The sequence below is a fragment of the Chiroxiphia lanceolata genome, chromosome 18, assembly GCF_009829145.1.
Source record: "Chiroxiphia lanceolata isolate bChiLan1 chromosome 18, bChiLan1.pri, whole genome shotgun sequence".
Taxonomy (NCBI): domain Eukaryota; kingdom Metazoa; phylum Chordata; class Aves; order Passeriformes; family Pipridae; genus Chiroxiphia; species Chiroxiphia lanceolata.
In genome coordinates this window covers 7,865,853-7,887,869 of record NC_045654.1, presented here as the reverse complement: position 1 = coordinate 7,887,869, position 22,017 = coordinate 7,865,853, and the positions used below count along the sequence as shown (strand labels likewise).

Below are 22,017 nucleotides of genomic sequence, written 5' to 3'. Positions count from 1 at the left end.
AATTAGCAGGGATTTCTGCCAGGGACTGAGAAAACACAGAACCATGGAATCATTAAGGCTGGAGAAGCTCTCTGAGACCATCAAGTCCAACTGTTCCCCCAGCACTGCCAAGGCCACCATGTCCCCAAGTGACACATCCACACGTTTTTTGAACACTTCCAGGGATGATGATTTCACCACTGCCCTGAGCAGCCCTGTGCCAGTGCTTCACAACCCTTTCCATGAAGAAATTTTCCATGATCTCCAATCTAAGCGTCCCCTGGCACCGCTTGAAGCCGTTTCCTCTCATCCCGTCCCTTGTTCCCTGGGAGCAGAGCCCAATCCCTCCGGCTCCCAGCTCCTGTCAGGGAGTTGCAGAGAGCAAGAAGGTCCCCCCTGAGCCTCCTTTTCTCCAGGCTGAGCCCCCCCAGCTCCCTGGTGCTCCAAACATTGGGATACAGGAGAAGAAAAGAGGGATGCACATCCCCTGCTGATGGTGTCTGTGCCATGATGCAACACGGGTGCAGCTGGTGCTGTGCTGAGCAAGGAATTCCTGCTCCAGGTCTGCTCACCACCCATGGTCTGGGCAGGAGGAGGACTTGTGGCCCCAGGATGAGCCCAAAGGGCTGTTCAAGAGCAGCAAATGGAGCTATTTTGGGAAGTTGGGGTTTGGCTTTGTTTTGCAGGACTGAGAAGCCGCTGCCTCCGCTCTGCCCTCGCCATGTGGGAGCTTGTGTTCAATCCTGGTCACTATTTCTATATTTAACAGGGCAGAGCTGGAAGTGGAGCTGGGAAACAAGCACAGGGTTGATGACAGACCGAAGACAACTTAACTATACCCTTAAGAGAGGAGTTTGAGGGTCACAAAGAAATTAATGTTGCAGAAAAAGACTTTGATCACGAGAATTTGCTGGTTAAGCATCAGAAAGGGATGAGAAGAATCTCCAGCAAGGGTGGAAGATGGATGTGATTTTTCCATGGAGTATCAGGGTCAACAGGGATTAATTTCAGTCAGACCCAGCTCCTGCCCATTTACTCCTAACAGAGTACTGGAAGGGGCTCCAGGAAGGTCTCTCTTCCCGGTTTTTCAGTCTCAGAACCTTTGATCCAGCCCATCTCATGGCTGATGGACAGGAACCCACCTTCTCTTGGTGTCTGGCAAAGCACAGCCCTGGGGCTCTACAAAGAAATCCAAAGGAGAAGGGAAAGAGCAGAGTGTATGTGGGTTCACTGGAAGATTATTTATTGGAGACTTGGCAACATCTTGGCAAGAGAGAACATTAAGGAGAGGGTCTACCTGCCCAAGAGGAGATGAAGCCCCTCCCTTCATTTTTCCAGGTATTAGGGATAACAGAATCTGGCCGAAGTATAATAAAGCCCAGACACAGCCTGGAGATCTGGGAGAGCTCCAGGACAGCTGTGATGGTACCTGGAGGAACTGTTTTCTTACCAAAATTATTCTTGTCTTATACCATATAAAGAGCATCTGAAGGGGCTGGCAGCAGCCTGGACCAGCTCAGATGCCAGGGCCACCAGCCTGTGGAATTTGCATCCTTCCAATGAGAGGCTGCAAGGAGCAGTTGGGCTCAGGTGGTTCCTGAATTAATTCTGCAAGGAGCAGTTGGATTCAGGTGCATTCCTGAGTTAATTCCAGAAGGAGCTGTTGGGCTCAGGTGGTTCCTGAACAAAGTGACACTTGCAGAGCTCAAAAAGCTGAATCCCTGGCAGTGGAAAAACTTGACGTGATCACAAAGAGGCTTCTAAAATATGATTCTATGTAGAAGCTTCTGCCAGAATTGGCTCAGATTAGTCAAGCAAACAGCTTGTTTACTGTGTTTAATGTACAGGAAGCATCAGCCTGATTACAAACATTAAACATATTCCTACATGGCAGCGTTTGTCACCACAGCAGACACTTCCCAGCCTTAATGTTACTCCCAAACAGGCACCGAAGCGACAGCAGAGCTGAGCAGGTAATCCCAGAGGCTCCAAAAGCACTTACCTTGTGCAGAGGCAGCACCAGGAAGGCTCCCCCGCCGCTGGCATCGACGATGATGGCCACGAAGCGGGGGTTGACTGCACAGAAGGAGCTGTCCCAGGTGACCCGGGACACGCGGATGTCGTCGTAGCACTGGTCGTTCTTCACGGCCTGGCCGAACACGTGCCGGAATTTGCTCTGTCGTACCACTCGCCTCATGGTGTCTGCGGGGCATGGAAAAGGGACATCAGTCACAGGGGCAGGACCTCTTGCTTGCCCAGGAGATGCCTGGCCAAGGGCCACCACGGGATGCTGTCACCAGGTCCATTGCTGCGCTTCCAGCAGCGCGGAAACGCGGCTTCACTCACCGTTCGGAGAATTATGGAATGGTTTGGGTTGGAAGGGGCAGAACCACAGAATTGTTAAGGTTGGAAGGAGATCATCCAGTCCAACCCCCCTGTCCAGGCAGGGTGACTCAGAGCAGGTGACACGGGAACATGTCCAGATGGGTTTGGAATGTCTCCAGAGAGGGAGACTCCATGCCCTCCCCAGGCAGCTGTTCCAGGGCTCTGCCACCTCCATGGAAAAAAGTTCTCCCTCGTATTGAGGTGGAATTCCTTGTGGTTTAGTTTATGGCCTTTGCTCCTTGTCCTGTCATTGAATACCACTGGAAAGAGTCTGGAACCATCCTGATACCAAAGACCTTAAAGCTCATCCAGTCCCACTCCTGCCATGGGCAGGGACACCTTCCACTAGCCCAGGTTGCTCCAAGTCCCATCTAACCTGGCCTTGGACACTTGCAGGGATCCTCTACCTTGCTTTAGACCTGCCAAATCCTCAGCCAGTTTTGCCTTTTCCTTTTTTTAACTGAAAGTTCAGGTTATTTTGTACCAAACCCAACCAAACTGCATTTCCAAGGGGGTTTTGCCAGTTAAGCATCAATTTTCCCCTTGTAAATGTACTCTCTGACTGCAGGAAAGGAAGTTCCTAATCCTAAAAGCAGTTTTTAGACAAGTCTCCACATATTTTCAGGGATAAATCTAGTCTTGGATTGAACTTGTTTACTTTCAAGTCAGACAGGGGCCAGAAGATGTAAATAAAAATGCAAGCTCCCAAAATCCAGTGTTCCTGTGAAGTGGTTCCACATGTTCCCCAGCTCCCAGTTCTTTCTTCTAACTCCAAAATCTCCCTAAAAAACCATAAAATGCATTTCCTAGGCAGAAAGGAGTAATGGAAACAAGTTAATGACTCCAATTAACTTGGTGTGTCTGCAGCATTTCTTGAGAAAAATTATTTTCAAGAATGCTGAAGTTAAAATAGAGGGAGAGGGATTGGTGTGGAAAATTCCAGCACCTGAGACCTGGAAGAAGACTCGGGCACAACACCATCCTTGGATCACACTGCAACCTATGGAGCCCTCACATCTGGGAAGGGCTTTTCCCAGCTTTCCAAGATTTTCCCCTTCAATCCGTGCTGGCAGAGGAGGAGCCTCCATACAGCATCTTGCTTTTACATATGGGAAAAATATTTCTGTCCCAGTCTCCAGGGAAAGCAAAAAAAAAAAAAGGGGGGGTGGGGAATAAAAATAAGTAGAGTCCACCTCCTATCTTGCCTCCCAGAAGGTCCCCAAGCACATGGAGAGGATGGGAAAAACTGCTCTGCTCATGGAGCTCCTTGCTCCAGCAGTGATGCTCCAGAGTGAGAGACTGGGAATGTGGCTCCATCCTGACTCGCTGTGCACAGCCTGTCTCCTGCAAACGTGATTAAAGCTTGTAGGGCTGTCTGTGACTGCAAAGCTTTGCAGGAACGTTGATGGCTGTTTTGTAGTCTGGGAGGTTAAATAAAAAATTAACAGCGACAAAAAGCAGAATAACTGGAGGGAAATGCTCATCAGAGCCGGGAAATGCACAGCCCATAATGTGTCTGAAGAGGAGAAGAATGTTCCAATTAAGGGAACAGACAGCTCGGGAGAGACACTCCAGCTCCACAGAGATAAGGGAAAATAAGCAGAGGATTTGTTCTCCACCAGATCACATTTGGGATCTGGCACTGGCCACCTCCACAGAGACTCCATCTCCGGGTGGGGCAGCTGCTGGGATATGGATCCAGTGCCACTGGAGCCAGCAGTGTGCCCAGCTCACACCACGGGTCACAGCAGGAACCAGCTCAGGGAAAAACAGCTCTCACAGAATGTTCTGAGTTGGAAGGGACCCCCAAGGACCACTGAGTCCAACCCTTAAATGAATGGTCCATCTGGGGATGGAGCAGGGATTGACCCCATGGCCGTGGCATTACGGGCACCGTGCTCCAAACAACTGAGCTTCTCTGCACACAGGTAATAAACGCACTGATTTGGGGGTCATTTTTGCAATGGAGACACCTGTCCCCAGGTGTGTGGGGTGGAGGCCACATGGCTGGTGATGGCTTTGAGCCACCAATGACCTGAGTCCCATGAGCTGGTGAGACAGAGCCACGGGCTCCAGGGTCATTCCCAGTGGTGGGTACTCCCCACTGCCTTTCTCATGGTACCTCTTCTATACTTATCTACTGATATTTTAAGGGCAATTAAAAATGTCTAAGAAAAAACAGGTGTTGTTTTAAAAGCAAAATTCTGTAAATAACCGGGGTGTTTAAGATGTCTATGTAAAAAAGCTATATGGAAATTATTAGGGATTTCTATCATATTATAGATAAACTTGGGCTTCCTCTGTGCTTCTCATCAGTTAATGGAATTGCATAACACACCTTCTGCCAAGTGTTTCCCTTACAGCACAAGGCCTGTTCCGTGCTGGACACACCCTGGAACACCGGAGTGCAATGGGAAGTCACAAACCAGGAGCTGCTCTCCAGCTCCAGCCAGAAGGTAAGAGCACAAAATAAAATCATGGAATGGGTTGGGTTGGAGGGACCTTAAAGCCCATCCTGCTCCACCCCCTGCCAGGGGTGGAACAGGATGTCCACTCTGCAGGACACCTTCCACTAGACCAGGCTGCTCCAAGCCCTGCCCAACCTGGCCTTGGATACTTCCAGCACAGTCCCAGCCTCACAGAATCATGCCCAAAGAAAAGGTGAATTTCAACTCAAAGATGCCCAAAAGACACGAAACACGCTGAACTTCCGAAGTTCAATAAGATATATCATAAAAAAATGCAGTTCCACACCCAATTACTAATTTGTGTCGACTCATCCCAGACCTGTCAGACACTTCCACCCCAAGGGCTCCTCCCAGAGCTGGGAGGGCTCAGCACTCATGGCTTTGACCCTGCCAGGTCCTGCAGGGTACACCACGCAAGAGCAGCATCACCCTCATCACCCCCTTCCTCCCTCCCTTCCACCACTCCAGGTGACACTAGGCCACCCTGAAGACATTGGGATGTTCTCCAAAGCCCAACATGCCACAACAGCACCCAGCTCAGCCCTGTCCCACCTTGCAGCAAATCCTACCCAGCATCCGCCGGCACGACTCATCCAGGAGCAGGGAAAAGTCCCCTGGCTTGGTGCACATGGATTTTCATGGCAGGGAAAAGTCCCCTGCCTGGTGCACAGTGGATTTTCATGGCAACGTTCCCACCCTGCTGTGCAACAAGATTAAAATCAGCTTGTTGAGAAGAAGGTAAAGTGATGGTTTGAACTCGCCGTGCTGAGCCAACAGGCAGCAAATTGCCCAGTGCCACCATCCCACAGAGCATGGGGTTTGGGAACTTCTCTGCTCTGATGCTGGGAATTCAGATAGGATAGTTATGATTATACTTTTTCTTCTCTTGATCAATACCAGAACACCACTAAAAAAATGGTTATTTCAAATATCAGGTACTGGGGGATCTGCCACCCCTTCCACCTTCATGGAAGAGAAACTTCCTTTGTCCTGTGGTGAAATCCTACTACTTTATTTCCCTCATTTTTGCCGTGTGATGAGAAGGGTAATCATTTGGTTTTCTATAAATGACTTTCAAAAAATGCAAAGAGTTCAGATGCATCCAAAAATACCCTGATTTGTTCCAAAGGGATCTGTTGGAACACACCTTCGCTGCCCTCTTCCCCACCTACAGCTCGTCATCCTTAGCAGGAACTCTGCTGAACACATGGTGAGCAGCCTCCAAGTCCTCATTTCCATAGCAAAGGGAGTGATTCTTGGCGTTGGATCACAGCCATTTTGATCTGGCTGCTCTCCAAGGAGAAGGAGGGGGGGAATGTGCAGGCTGTGGTTATAAAGAGCAGCGACTGCAGATCCTTGAGAGCACCAGAGAGAGCAGGTGAAAAACAAAACAGGGGGAGCTTGAGCTGAGCACCCAAAAAGAGTCGTCTCCCCACCGCAGACTCTCCTTAAACATGAAGAGCATTCAGTCTCCTTAGTTGTTTTTCAGTACCACAGTGCAAAGGATCCCCCCTCCTCCTTCTCCATCTGTAAGCAAATCCACAGCTCAGTTTGGTTGCCACAGGTTCTCTCAGCAGAGCCACGTGCAGTGTCCAGACAGGAAGGAGCTCCAACCTGGCCAATTCATGGAATGGTTTGGCTTGGAAGGGACCTTAGAGCTCATCTCATCTCCTGCCATGGGCAGGGACACCTTCCACTAGACCAGGTTGCTCCAAGCCCTGTCCAACCCGGCCTTGGACACTTGCAGGGGTGGGGCAGCCACAGCTTCTCTGGGCAGCCTGTGCCAGGGCCTCACCACCCTCACAGCCAAGAATTCCTTCCCAGTATCCAATCTAAACCTACCCTCTTCCAGCTTAAAGCCATTCCCCCCTTGTACTGTCACTCCATCCCTTGTCCAAAGTCCTTCTCCAGCTCTCTTGGAGCCCCTTTAGGCCCTGGAACGAGCTCTAAGGTCTTCCTGGAGCCTTCTCTTCTCCAGGTGAACACCCCCAGCTCTCCCAGCCTGGCTCCACGGCAGAGGGGCTCCAGCCCTTGGAGAATCTCCATGGTCTCCTCTGGACCTGCTCTAAGAGGTCCATGTCTTTTTTTGGTGCCACTTTTAGGATTATCAGGAGACATACCAACACCTGAGATGATTCACCACAAGGAAAGACTGATTCAGGCTCTACCAGCCATGTGACAGGATGACCTGGGCAGTTCAGGGAGCCTTGGGAAGTGATTTTGTAAATACCAGAGCTGGCAAGAAAACACATCCATGGCTAACAGGGCTATGCTGGGGTTTTACCACTAGGAAGTGGACTTGGAGCAAGACTTAAAAAAGGAAGTTAATTAGATCATTGTGCTGTTAGACCTTGGCCGAAGAGCTGGAACGATCTGCACACACTTGCTGGACAGAAAATATTTAGGGGGGAGGTGGTAAAGCACAACTTCGGAGGATTTAAAACCTCCCAACTGGGAGCTGAAAGGCGTTTAAATTTTGCCAGAGTTACAACCCTCAGCAAAATTAAAACAGAAGCGTTGGACACCCTGCAAAGACCACGACAATAGAAGTGCTGACAGATCTACGGCGGCTGATCTCCTGGATCCCGCTCAGCCACACACGGAATCTTGGTGGGGACAGAGGAGCGAGCCCTCAAAACTCTTCTTTCCCTAAAATGTCAAGTGACTTCTAGCTGAATTTTGCCACACACTGGAGTTCATCTCCCAGTCTGTGCCTGCTGTCCAGCCCAGCCCTTGTGTCAGCATTTCAAAGGCCCTCAGAAAGGCAGGATTCCGGCGGCCGCGCTCGCACAGGGAGACTTTTCATTCCACTACTTTCTGATCTCCCATCATGATGTGTCACAAGAGTTACCATGAGTTTGCCCATTTTCCTGTTTATAAAGGATTTATCTGTCTCAAGAATCCAACAGATGGATTTCTGTGGCTTCGGAGGGTTTTCAGGCTGCTTATGCAAGAGGAAATGCATCCTGCTAGGGAACACTGACAGGAAAACCCCCCACTAATGGCAAAATCCTGCTCAGCCCGTGTGACTGGGATCCCTTCTGGAAAGGGAGACATTGGAAATAAAAGGCCAGTTGAAGTCACAGGCAGCCTGAGGCTACAGTTAAGGGGGGGGTGAGAACACAAATCCAGTGGATAGGGAGGACAGCATTTATAAAAGGCTGGTACTATGGACTGGAAAGGCTCTTCCTTAAGTGGAAAATGTCAAGTTGCAGCTCTTGGTGAATCCCCAAATTCACAGTCAGAGCCTTGCTGAAGAGCTTGGGAATAAAGGTACAGTCTCAACTATTAACAAACAAGAAGCAGATTAAAAAAAAATTAAAATCAAGAGGTTAATGGTTGGACTTGATGATCTTAAAAGTGTTTTCCAACCTAAATAATTCAATGGATCTATAGACAATGCACCAGCACCAGGTTTGAATGGTGCTATGGGATGGATGGGGTCAGCAGGGACAGGGGCTGGTCCCACTGGTGGAACTATAACATGGGACTGCCCAGGCCATGGGTTCCTGATGGGGAAGCCCAGAGGATTCTCAAATCCCATCCATGCAACCCAAGCCCAGGTGTTCAGGAAGACCTGAGACACTTGGGTCTCATCTGCGAAAGCAATGAGTGCTCAGAGCTGGTTTTATAAAAAAAAAAAAAAAAAAAAAAGGAAGTATGTTCCAATCCTAAGCCAATAACCAGCCCATGGGTGTTCCAGCCTGCCCCCAGCATGGAGAGAACACCCTCCCTCCCAGCAGGGCTGCGCCACCTCTGTGGAGCAGTTGGACATCAGGAGATAAGCACTGGAGAAAAGCCCACAAGGAATGTGGCAATTCACCCTTCAGAGCACTCTGAACATCACATGGAAGATAAGGTACAGAGCCACATATGGCAGAGGGGACAGAGGCACTCAGAGGTTTTTAAGTCTGAGAGAGACCACAATCCCACTGTGCTTCCTGCTCCTCACAGTGAGGACAATTCCACCTCACCACGGCTATGTGGCCAAGGGAGCAGGGGCTGAGCCAACAGCTGCACCCCACTGCCTGGGAAAAGGGGAACAAACACCATCAGGTTATTTCCTAATCCCTCACTTCTGGCATTTCTCAACTCCAGGTTGTGCAAGCTCCCTGGTTCCTGGTGACTCAGGCGCGTGCACGGCACGCTGGGCACCGGGACATGGATGTGGGCATGGATGTGGGCATGTGCCAGGGCCTCACCACCCTCACAGGGAAGAATTCCTTCCTGATATCCAATCTAAACCTACTATCTCACTTTGAACCCATTCCCCCTTGTCCTGTCACTCTATGTTCTTGTACAACTTCATCTCCCTCTCCAAGTATCCAAGCAATCAAAGGATTCAGTCTTGTGAGATGAAGTCCTGCAAGACTTGGGCAAGGGAGGAAGTGGGAGAAAAAAATGTATCACAGGACCACCAAAACTTCACCTCACCTCACCCCAGGACTTCACAGGAAACCTCCAGCAGAAAAAGGGAACAGCCACAAATACCTTGATACAGTCCCTCTCCTTTTAAACACAATGATGTTCCCTCCATGCATCCCTTTTCCAGTCACTCCATTTTCAGTCCAGTTCTGACAGAACTGTTGTTTTCAGAGTTGTCCAAACCAAAGGTGAACACTATTACAGATGGTCCAAATTTCAAAACACATCATATTTGTGCACAGATTATTCCCAGTCTTTGGTTACTTGAATCCAGGTTGAGCAAGACACTGCCATCTGATTTCACTTCATTTTAAAGACAAAAAGCTGGAATATGAACTTAATACTGAAATTTCCAGCTGTTCCACCACTGGCAAGATTCTATTTTGGGATGGGAACCTAAACCACAAACTACCAGGGAATTTGATTATATCTCAACTGGGGAGCCCAGCACATTCAAAAATGTAACACAACCCAAACTTTAAATAAGCTGAAATTTCTGTTCTGGAAGAAGCACAAGGTGTTGGCTGTAACCTGTGAAACACTTGATATGATTCTGGTTTTAGCTGGAACCTCAAATGATTGTATGAAAACCTTTAGAATATGAAGAACTCTGAGTCAGAAGCCACCTGTAAAGCTCAGATCTCCCAGGGATCACCCAGAGGGATGTGTTATTTCCTGAGGGTTCACCTGTGTGCTCATCTCACTCCTTCCACACTGTGGCTATTTTCCCTTCAAGATTTCCAGGTGTACAATTCATTTTCTTGAGGAATCACCTGCTCTAGTGGAAGGTGTCCCTGCCCATGGCAGGGGGTGGAACAAGATGAGCTTTAAGGTCCCTTCCAAGCCAAACCAATTTGTGCTGATCTCTCCACTCCCACCACTTTGGAGCTGTATCTCTCCATCCACCATTACATCATTTATCATAATTTCCAGTGACAAAAGGACGCCGCAGTGGAAAGTCATTACCCCGAACTGAGAGAGTTGTCTGGCTTCATTTAATCTGTGTCATCTACCATAAAGCCAGAGCAATGAATGCACACAAAAATCATTACACAAAATAACTTATCAGGAGCCACAGTGGGATGGGCAACCAGCAAAGGGAAACACTGCAGCAGTTACCCAAATCCTGGACCTGAGGCAGCTGAGAAGCAGGAATGGGAATTCTCCCAGCAGCCTCCAAACAACCCCCCTCTTTTGAGTTTATTTCTTTCATAGCATCTTCTGTCAGCTGGCACTAAAGTTGCCCCAACCTCAGAGATGATGGGGAATGTTGGGATGATGGTAATTTAGCACAGGCTGGGTAAAAAAAGGTTAGTAAAATGAGAAGAGAAGGAAGGAGAGCAAAGTGGAGATAAAAAAAAAAAAAGGATTGAAACTCAGGACAAAATCTCATAAAGGCAAGTAATGTACAGAATACAGGGATTAAACAGGTGCTTCAGTGCATTTAGGGCCAGATTGGACAGGGCTTGAAGTGTGGAAGGTGTCCCTGCCCATGGCAGGGGGTGGAACGAGATGAGCTTTAAGGTCCCTTCCCACCCAAACCATTCTGGGATTCTGGAATCTCTGCATTTCAGCTCCACTTTTGCTGCCAGCAGAGACAGTTGTTGGACACCACACAAGCTTTACTGGATAAGGAAAGGGAAGCCTCCTCCACACTCCCACCTCAGGCACCGCTGTTCCAGGAGCTGACCACAGAAGGCCGTGGCCTTTCACATGCTCCCCTCCAAAAAAACCTTCCTTCTCCTCTGCTTTCTCCACTGGCATAAACACCAGAGAAGCTTCTCTGCACACTGTATCCTCATCCACTGCCAAGAGACAGAGTGAATCCTCCCAGGGCTGAACAGAGCCCTGTGAACTGCAGCCACAGACATCACACCAACCCCGTGGGTGCTGCTGACACCCCGGGACCAGCTGATCACCCCCAGTGTGAGCAGCACCTGCCATGGGGAGGGAAAAACAGGGCTCAGCCCACCCCAGGGCCCGAGGGAAACACGAGGGAGAGAGCAGGGCCTTGCTGTGCAGAGCTGGGAGCCAGCAGGGCCCTCCCAGCGCCAGGATTCCAGCTGAGGGAAGGAGGTGATAAAATGCTTCTCCCCAGCACTGACCTAGTTCTCTTATCAGGGCTACCAGGGAAGTATCAATGTGCTCAGAGCTGCCACCCTGATCCACTGAATTCTCCTCTCTTGAAGGTTATGTGCAAGTTTCTTCCAGATCCTGAGATACATCACAAGCTTCTCTTTTTCTTAAAATCTGGTTTGGGGCAAAGGATGGTGGTTATGAACGGAGAAAGAGCTTTTCCCCACCATAGTTTCATTAATTTCTCACCAATCACCAGCAGATCCTACCCTTCCCAGCTAACGAAGCACTTTTTTCTAACAGAGTGCTCATGGCAGAAAACAAGTGTATTTTCAACTTGATTATCTGAAATAATTGGCAAACATAAATCTTTATGTGTGTGACAGAGGAGCTCAGCAGTGGCCACTAGACCTGGAACTCAGCCCCTGATACAAGATGTGTCTGTCCTCTCTGATGCTGAATTTAAGCAGAATTTAAGCAGACAGGTGCTGGGACCTAAGGATGGAAAGAATAAGACCTGCAGGATTCCCCATTCTGCTGAAGTCAAGAAGAGGTGCAGACATGAGGGGATTTGATTAACATGATATTTTCTAAGGTAAGAACATGTCCTGTTAAATCCAGTGGTTTTAAGACATTGCTGGAAACATGACACTCTAAGTGAGGAGAGGCAGTGAATTGGATCATTCCTTAAAAAATGACAAAAAGACTTGTTAAAATTAGAAATCCCAGAATGGTTTGGGTTAGAAGGAACACTAAAGCTCAGCTCATTCCACCCCCTGCCATGGGCAGGGACACCTTCCACAAGCCCAAGTTGCTCCAAGCCCCGTCCAGCCTGGCCTTGGACACCTCCAGGGATGGGGCAGCCACAGCTTCTCTGGGCACCCTGTGCCAGGGCCTCACCACCCTCACAGGGAAGAATTCCTCCTCAGTATCCCATCCAACCCTGCCCTCTGGCAATGGGAAGCCATTCCATTTTGTCCTGTCACTCCATCCCTTGTCCAAAGTCCCTCTCCAGCTCTCCTGGAGCCCCTTTAGGCACTGGAAGGGGCTCTAAGGTCTCCCTGGAGCCTTCTCTTCTCCAGGTGAACACTCCCAGCTCTCTCAGCCTGGCTCCAGAGAAGAGGGGCTCCAGCCTCATCTCCAGAGGAGTTAACAAGCTGGTTTCTATTCCTCGATTACAACATGCCATGATATCCACAGGAAGAAACTATAAAGTTTTTTTAAGGAGATAAATAAGGAGATAGACAGTTGCAGGTCTCAGTTCCTGCAGAGCTGCAGCCCAGGAGCCACCACAACCTGCAGAGCCCTCAGCTCTGAACACTAAGTTGGTTGGGACACGAATTCCTCCCAACTCCAAAATAAAGCAGAAACAACAGATCAGCACAACCAAGGCTCCCAACCAGCCCAGCCAAGAGTGAGTCAGACTGACCAGGCGAGGAGGCACATTCTCCACATGGCCCAGCCTGACCACAGCGGCTCCACTGGGCTGCTGGACCCAGCACAGCCCCAGGCCTGCCCGGAGCCTGCGGAGAAGCCGATGCTGCCTTGGGAATGTGACCTGGGAGGAGCAGGATGGCCAAGTGCAGCCACACATCAGTGTGGTGCTGTCTGGAGTGTGCTCCCAGTCCTGTAACGGCAAATGGGATGGGCTGGAGACCCGGAGAACATCCCAGGTAGGCTGGAGGTACAGCACAGACCAGCACTGTCCAGCACACACCAGCGTGGTCCATCACACTGGAACTTTAAATGGAGACACTCAACTCCAAAAAGCAACAATGAGCTTGGTTATCACCTCCTAAAAAAAAAACACACTTGATCCAGTCAGAGTGACCTCCACTTCTCACCACCCACCCAACAGGTGAGGCACCCACTGAACTGCTTTTGGTGTTCTCCAAATGCACCCAACAACGGTTAATTGTCAAAGACAGGACAATATCCTCCCACGGAACGTGGGAGTTCGGGCAGGACAACGCAAACATCTCGGGTTTTAATGCAGTACAAACAAGCTGCAAAATGAATCTCAGTTCTCCCAGTTGGAGCTGGCATGTGTTCCTCCACATTTCCATTTGCTGTCCTGCCAGCTCTTCTGGCCAAGCAGCCTATAATTCCAAGAGCACCATTGTCATTCTGTCCCGTTTCCGTAACGTGCAATTTGAAATCAGGGCTGGGGGAGGGAGGAAGGGACCGGAGGAGGCTGAAACTCAAATCCAGATAGTTCAATCTGCTCACTTGATTTTAAATCCCTATCTCGTGGTACCAATTACAGCCCCTCAAACATCTGTTTCAGCAAAGGCTTCCAAGTTCAAACACATTTCCTCTGTCCTACAGATGTTCCTTGTCGCTGATCTGTCGTGGGCCGAGGCTGCTGTCCCTGGCACCCACCTGCTGTCAAACCATGAATGCAACACAAAGCTCCTTTCTCACCAATCTGGACAGGCAAGGAAACAAAAATTATCTCAGGAAAGTGTATTTAGTCTGTTGACGAGCTTTAATAAACATTTCTGCTGTGCTATGAAGAAAGATTTCAGATCCAAAAAGGAAAAACATCTTCCTACCCCCTCTGCCAGGGATGAGGGCCACCACTGTCCCTGACACCTCTTCCTACCCCCTCTGCCAGGGATGAGGGTATTACTGTCCCTGACACCTCCATGGCACAGTTCCATGTCCCTGCCTCCCTGACAGGGAGAATCACACCCATCCCAACACACTCTGGGCAAAGGCAGATTCCTTGGGGAATTCTTGGACCTGCAGCTGCTCTCAGCTGGAGAACCGGTTCCCAGCAAGGGGTGTGAAGAATTCCAGCCTGTGCCTGATGACCTTTAAGCTTTACTTACCTGTTGGCTTGGCAGTCACGCTGCTGCACGTGCAACCCACACCTCCAGCCCCTTGGGAATCCCTGTGGCATTTACAGCAGCTCTGGAGGAGCCCGGCCAAATCAACAGGCACAATTCCACCCAGATAAGCCCCAGCTGGTTTTTCTGTGAGCTTTCCAAGCCCTTCAGAATTCCTCCAGCAGAGCAGAAGATCGATGTGGCAAAGCACAAAATATAAAGAATAAAAAGATAACCTTTACCCCCCAAAAGAAACATCAGGGAGCAAAGTAGAGTAGAGAGATAACCTGACCCTTCCCAGGGGTTCCCACCCTTAAAACAGCAGCACCTTAAAGCACCACACTGAAAAAACTGCTCCAGAGAGGAGCAATTTTCCTGGCAGCAGCCAGGAAAGAGCTGCTGGAGGCACAGCAACACTCAGCTAGAAGAGTTTTGTGCCTACACTTCAGGCTGTGCTAAAGCAGAATATATTGCAGAGGAATGTCTGGCAACTCTTGGTTGCCTGAGCTGGCTCAGGATTTTTTTTCTTGCCTTGCAAATTGATCTCAGCAGATTCAAAAATTAAAATCAACCTTAAAAAGTATCACTGAAAACTCAGAAAGAATTTAATCCACCTCCCGTTCTGAACAAGGCAGTTTTGTCCCCATTTACTCCAACCTGCAAGATATGGTATAATTAATGTAAGTACTGCAGAAGGGAATTAAGTGAGAAATTAAGAGCTGAAAAGGTGTAAGAATGGCCATTTACACACACACACATCCCACCATGTGTGCTGGGGCAAATATCTGAAGCATGTGTAAAACAACAACTACCCTTAGTAGTACATGCTACAAGTATTCCCCAGACCCTGAGTAAAACATGAAACCTCACATTCCCAACGTGGAAAAGAAGGATCCCAATTTGTTTGACACAGGTGTGGTGAAAAATGCCAAGTAAATGAGTCAGCTGGGGGTTCAAGATTCCAGCAGGAACCAACAAACCACCATGAGGGTTTTTAAGTATTTTAAGTAAAAATGAAAAAAAAAATAAGGCAACTTCAGGGACAATCCCAGCCCTGAGTGGTGCTCAGCATGGAGCCTTTGCTGATGACAATCCTCCCTATCCTACCATCATCTACCCAGCATGGCCAGTTTGCCCAGCTCCCAAGAGACACAGTGCTTCCTATGGACTGGATTTGTTATTGCTGCTAATTACACCCATTAGCAGTTTGTCCAGGATCCAGATCTGCAGCACTGTAGGATGGCAAGTCCCCATCAGATTGTTGGAAGGGACCTTAAAGATCACCTAATTCCACCCTCTGCCATGGGCTGGGACACCTTCCGCTATCCCAGATTGCTCCAAGCCTCATCCAACCCGGCCTGGAACACTTCCAGGGATGAGGCAGCCACAGCTTCTCTGGGCAACCTGTGCCAGGGCCTCACCACCCTCACAGGGAAGAATTACTTCCTAAAATGTGACCTAAATTTCCCCTCTTTCAGTTTGAACCCATTTCCCCTTGTCCTGTCACAACGGTTCCTGATAGAATTGAAGACTTCAACGGAACAGGGCACTGCAAAATGTGATGTTTCAATAGAGCAGGTTTATATAATTATTTAAGATAAACAATGGATTTTCAATGGCTCCAGAACACTGTCTCTATGGCAACTATATGCAGAACTGGGGGGGAGGGAGGGGAAGTTCCCATATTTCTAAATACTCAAACCAGAGTGATTTGAAATCCATTTTCCAGGGATTACTTATCCCAGGAACTGCAGGTGCAATGCACTGCCCAGGTTCATACAGGGATGCAAACAAGCAGTAGTTTCAGGCACATCATTCCCGTGGAGTTTTAGGGAATCCTGCTGAGACATATTTTATAAAGCTGTGGAAATGGCTGCTGTCATATTCAGCTAAGAATTATTATCTATATGCTTGTTCCTACATAGGAACTCTCATTCAGAGATGTTATGGGCAGCCAAAATCTGGAAAACCACAGGGAAACCCTGGTCCTTCCTACAGGGAACACTTGGCCTCAAGCACAGTTCAGCAACACTCCAAAGCAGAGCTGGGAGCTCAGCTCAGCACACCCAGGCTGAGCCTTAATCACTTTAAGTCAGATCCCACCACTGGTTTATTTCCATTGCTCCTTCAAATTCAATTATTAAAAAGGAAAACAAGACAAACCTAATTATGCTGGACCGAGAGGCCCAGCTCAGTGTCACTCACTGGAACTTCCCTCCCAAGAGCCAGACCTCAGACATCATTACCCACCCAGAGCAAAAAGCACATTATACATCATTTATTGTTATCACCAACAAAACGTGGACTGAGACAAAGCCAAGGACGTCAAAGGAGCAAAATGATAATGCTGAAGAAATTCTCCTTTCTCCAATGCAGGTGATTCTACCCCAAATTCATCAGCAAAGAAAGGCACAGAGGAGAAACGGTACAACAGCCCACATTGTACTTTATCACCTCCAAATCAAGGAGGTGATATCCTTGATTCACCTTCTATCCACCAAGAGCACATCAGAAGGTTGGCAGCTTTCAAAAACCATGGGTTTGCCTCTTTGGAGGCAGTAGCAGATACAATTTTCACTATTTCTCAGTCAAGTTCCTGAACCACAGAGCAGGATTTTAAAGCTTTTAGGATGTCCCATCACAAAATCTTCTTCCATTTCAGGAGCACTTTGTGACTTGTTAGGTTTGTTTGCTCCAAGGGATCACCCCTGTTTTACTGACATAAGAAATTACACAGGGGAGGGGTAAAATTATCCACTTGCCCAACAGTCACCTTCTGCTTCATAGGTACTTCATCACTCCATCCACATCCAGTCATTAATTCTGACTGGATTTATAGTCCCTACACAAACCCAGGCAGGCACATACACAACTAGGGGCTGGTGATACAACTAATGGTTGGTATATTCCATTTTAGAATCCTCTCCAGCTTGCTCCTCCAAGGACCAGCTCTGAAAAGCAGTTCAGTGTCACACTGGCATTTTACAGGTCTATATGTGGCTTTAGATGATAAAACCCCCACAAAAAGTCACGTGCTGAACAATTATAACCTCAAAAAGAAACAAATAATCCATTTTTTGTAGAGTTACTCACAGGAGGAAAATCAGAACAAAGCAATCCTATTAGCAGATAAAAAGAAAGGGGCCAGTGAACAATTCCCAACCATACTGGTGTATCCAACACATTCAGAAAAACGGACTTTCACTGCTGCTTTCCTGAGTCACTCAGCTAAGCTAAGCCAAGCCTTTTTCTGCTCAGTTTTGACTTGGCTTTCACCCCACCAGCACCTGCAACTGTGCATAACGTGACAAAACCCCAGCAGTTCACATCCTGTCAGCCTAAAGCCACCAACAATCTGACTTTTCACACACGGCTCCCGGACCAGGGTGACTAAACTGAAGCTCTAAGCAGTTTCTAATCAGACTAATTTCAGAGTTCACCACCAGAATACACCAGCCCAAAAATATTAAGCAGGGGAGACCACAGGGAAAGAGCTAGAAGAGAACAGAGCCATTTAATTCTTGTTCATATGCCCTGTAAAGGCTTAAACTGGGGCACTTCAAATCCTCAGTGAGTTTCTGTTCCAACACATCCTCAGAGAAGGGCTGAGATTATCACAAAAGCCTCAGTAAAGCAAAATCAAAACAAACAAAGCAAGACTTTAAAAGTCAAGTGAAAATGTGCCTGTGAGCTTGCCCGAGAGGACATTCCTGGCCCTGGGAGTGGTGCTCTGATGACCTCACCGAGCTGCAAACCCAGGCCAGGAAGTGTTTTGCTCATGTCTTCAAAATAGGAAGCTGGCACTCGAGTGATATTCCTCAGAATTGATCACCAAATTAAACCCAACATCATAAATCCTCTTCCCATCATAGCACAACGCTGTGCTTTAATGAGCCATGTGACGAAGCCGCCGGTAAAGTCCAATATTGGCCATGGATGTGATGGATGGAGCAGCCACCGAGGGCAGAGCCCAGTGCCCTGTGCTGCATCACCCATGGAAAAGCTGATATTTCCCCCTTCTGCGCATTCCTCCTCACTGCCATTAAACTGAATCCCTGCCTTTCGCTTGGAGTGAGTCCCAGAAGTGACAGATGCAATAAGCATGAAGATTTCACTTGAAAAAATCCGATGGTGTTTGAAAAGACAGCTCGGGAGAAGACACAGCAATGCCAACAGAGAACACAAATGCTGATTAAAGCAATCTGGATAAAAGGCTACAAGTGACCACTGAAAAATTACTATTATGAAGTGCTGGATTAAAGCAAACACCAAGCGAATGCTCCCTGAGTGGGTCAGGTCTTAGTGGGGCTACTGAAAATACAAAAAACCCTATCTAGCCAAAATAAACACACAGTGCCACAACAATATTTGATCTACCTTTGTGTACACAGTCTTTAGCAAACATCACTATTAGCTGCAATGAAATGTCTCGGGGAGTGCAGAGCCATCTGTTTTCTCCCCCCTGAGCAGAAAAGATGATTCAAGGCTTGTTATTCAAATGAAAATGGAATATCCCCTGTCCTGCCTCCCGCACAAAACACCCGCTGCTTTCTCCACATCCCCACACGCTTCTCCCAGGACACACTGTGCCATTCACACCATTTTCCCACACTCCAGAGCTTCCCTCACGCAACTGCTCGTGGAGGAACACGGAGGGAGAGGGTGGTGCTGGGTAATTTGGGTACAGCCTGGCCTAAAATTAAACCAGAATGGGGAAATTCAGCAGAAAAATGACAAATCAGCCCCAGCCTGGTGCGTTCAGAGTGCCCCTCTCCTATTTTTCCACCATCCTTGGTCTTGCTCCCACACACATCTCCATGAACAGGCTGAACAGATGTGCTCAGACCAACTCCAGCTATAAAAAGCCCCCCAACCCTAATGTGTATCACTTATCCTCAACCATAAAACTGCATCAATCTGTTTTGTTTCCAGGCAGCTTTCACTGCCTTTTTTTTTTTTAAATACATATATTTTTTTAGACCTATCTCCTGTGCAGTCAGTCAGTCGCAGCATCACATTGTCTGTCCTACAGCTGCACCTCTGCGTGGTGGTGTTGGGACACCTTCCCGTGTATCCAGCACCTTCCCGGGTACCTTGAGTGGAGGGACTGGGAATTTCACAAAGCACAGGTGAGGACTAACCTTTAAATCCCATCTTTGGCATATCACTGTTAAACAGTGTGGCTTCCTGCACAGGAAAACAAAGCCCCCCACGGCGGGGGGTGGGATGAGATGCTCGTTAAGGTCCTTTCCAACCCAAACCATTCCGGGATTCTCTGACGATCCCATGACATGTCACACATCCCAGGGACTCCGCGCATCTCCTGAACAGCCTCGAAAGAACCACTAATAACGGCGTGACCAGGACCTGCTCCACGAGAGCCTACGGAAAACACCCCCAAACTAACCCCGCATCGGGGCGCTCATCTTTTGTCCTCCGCCTCGGTGCTCGGCGGGCACGGGCGCTCCGGGGGCGGCACACGCCGCTGGCACCGAGCGGCTGCTGCATCGCCGGGAGGAAGAAAGGGAAGGGGGGGGAAAAACAAACAAACAAACAAACAAGGGCAAATGCGCGGAACAAAAGCCCCCCAGCGCCGTCCCCGCCGCGGCATCAGGTGCGCGGCGGGAGCGCCCGGCGCCGCCGCCCCGCCCAGGGCTTGCCCTGCCCGGTGGCCCCGGCCGGATGCGGATGCGGCGGCGACCCCGCGCCGCTGCCTAATAAGGAGGGAGCGGGGAGCGGCCGGGGCAGGGGCGGTGCGGGGAGGGCGCTCCCGCCGCGGGCCCCGAGCTGACAGCGGCCGCCGCCTCACGGAGCGCCCGCCGGCCCCGCGCGGGAAGGGCCCGCCCGGCCGGACCCCCGCCCTGCCCGCCGCCCTCCCGCGGGCACCGCGCCGCCCTCCCTCCCCCTCCGAGCCGCAGCGCCGCTCCTCCCCGGAGCCGCCCGCCCGCTCGCCCTGACCGCCCCCGAGCCGCACCGCGATGCCGAGCCGCCTCCCGCGTCCGCTCCTCAGCCCGGCGGAGCCGCCGCCTCCGCCTCCTCCTCCGCCCGCCGCCGCCGCCCGACTGAGAGCCGCGGGGCGGGGCGGGGCAGCGCGGCCGCGGGGACACGCCCCCGTCGAGGCCACGCCCCCTGCGGGACACGGCCCCTCCGCGCAGGCACCGCCCGCTCCCGCCTCTCGGGGGGGCGGGGCAGCAGGATGAGTGGCGGCCCGCCCGGCCAATGGCGACACGGCGATCGCCGCCACGCGCGGTCGCGCGCTCTCAGGCTCCGCCCCGCCGCCCCTCGGCGGGGAGGGAGGGTAAGGGAGGTCCTGGGGGACCTCCGTGAGGGGCAGGTCACGTCCTTCCTGAGGGGCCGGCGTGTCCCCCCTGAGGGACCAGGCATGTCCCACCCTCAGGGACCGGTCGTGTCATCCTTGAGGGACCAGCCGTGTTATCCCTGAGGGACCAGGCATGTCCCCCTCTCAGGGACCGGCCGTGTCCCCCCTGAGGTATCGATCATGTCCTCCCTTAGGAACCGGTCATGTCTGCCCTGAGGGATCGGCCGTATGATCCCTGAGGGTCCGGTCATGCCTCCCTGAGGGACCGGCCGTGTGTCCCCTGAGCGATCAGAGCCTGGTGTCCTCAGAGGCAACGCTGAGGAGAACCAGCAGACCCACAGGAAAACAAACACCTCCCCTCATTTTGTCACTGTGAGAAAAGGACGGTGACAAAAGCCCCTGGCTAAAGACCGCGAAGCAAAACCCTCGCTAAAAAATCACACTACAACAAGACACCCAGAGCAGCCGCTTGAAATCAAAGGTTCTCCCCGTTGCACTCAAAGTAAAGACCATTTGGGGTTGCTGCACTGTGTGGTGTAAGGTTTGTACCTCGGCTGTTCTAACAGGTCACAACAAGGTGAGCACTTTTCAGCACGCACCTGGATGCTCACAGGTAACACCACATTGGGAATCATTCGGTGCCTCAGGGAGCCTGAAGAGCGAATGAACAACCAAGAGCAGAGCCCATATCCCTCAGTGTTACCATACATGGCCAAAACCAAAACTCGTTGAGCTTCCTCATACGTTTTGGCCAATGTTTGCGCATTCATTTGCATGCGGTTTGGTACTTAAGGGGGGGGGGTGATGGTTCAGGGCAGTGACACCCCGCTAATTCCCCTTCTAATCCTTCAGAATTTGGAGGAATAGATGTCATGAGGAGATGAGATGAGCTGAGAACCCTCCTCTTCCCCCATGAAGCTGTGCCAGGACCATGAACTACCTCCAGTAAAATCTGGGTGTTAAAACACTTCAAAAACCTCAGGGAGATACATTTGTCGCGGTCTTGCTGGTGACTGTCACAGCTGATGGAAACATCAGTAGCTACAGATTAAACAAATGTTATCCAACATATGTTAAACTTTGACACTAGTTAAACCACTGATTCAATAAGCAGGAAAGCCTCTCTTACCTACTGAGCAATACCTTGATAATAGAATGATACACCCAGAGATTAGAGTGGCAACGCTGCATCCCTGCCCACGGCACTGTAAAATTAATTAATAGCTTCCTTCTGAACTCCAGCCCAGCACACTGACACCACCCTCCTTCCTCAAACAATCGTGTTCAAGCTAAAAAAGAAGAAAACAAAAGCAGTTTGGCAGCCTGGGAGCAGAGCTGCAGGTAACCCCGAGTCAGTGGGTTTGGGGTGTGATTCACATTTTCCACGTAAGTACGTGACGCGCTGAGTCAGTGATTGAGCTGAGAGCCCTGGCTGCCCATCCCTCATTTATTAAGAGCCTCAAACCTGTGTGTGTGGCTTGAAATTTTTTAAAAGTTATATTTTAATCATGTACCAGGCAATGCTTTACCCTGG

At 49.9% G+C, this 22,017-nt stretch overlaps 1 protein-coding gene across 1 annotated transcript in view; it reads right to left on the bottom strand.

Annotated features, from left to right (window-relative positions):
• CORO1C (coronin 1C) overlaps nt 1-20,239 on the bottom strand; it is a 42,728-nt gene extending 22,489 nt beyond the window's left edge. The window contains exons 1-2 of the mRNA XM_032705675.1: nt 20,139-20,239; nt 1,982-2,181 (exon numbers count right to left, since the gene is read on the bottom strand). Coding sequence (XP_032561566.1) covers nt 1,982-2,176 — 195 coding nt within the window. The 5' untranslated portion in view covers nt 2,177-2,181; nt 20,139-20,239. The remainder of the gene's footprint in view (nt 1-1,981; nt 2,182-20,138) is intronic.
• Between the last annotated feature and the right edge of the window lie 1,778 nt (nt 20,240-22,017).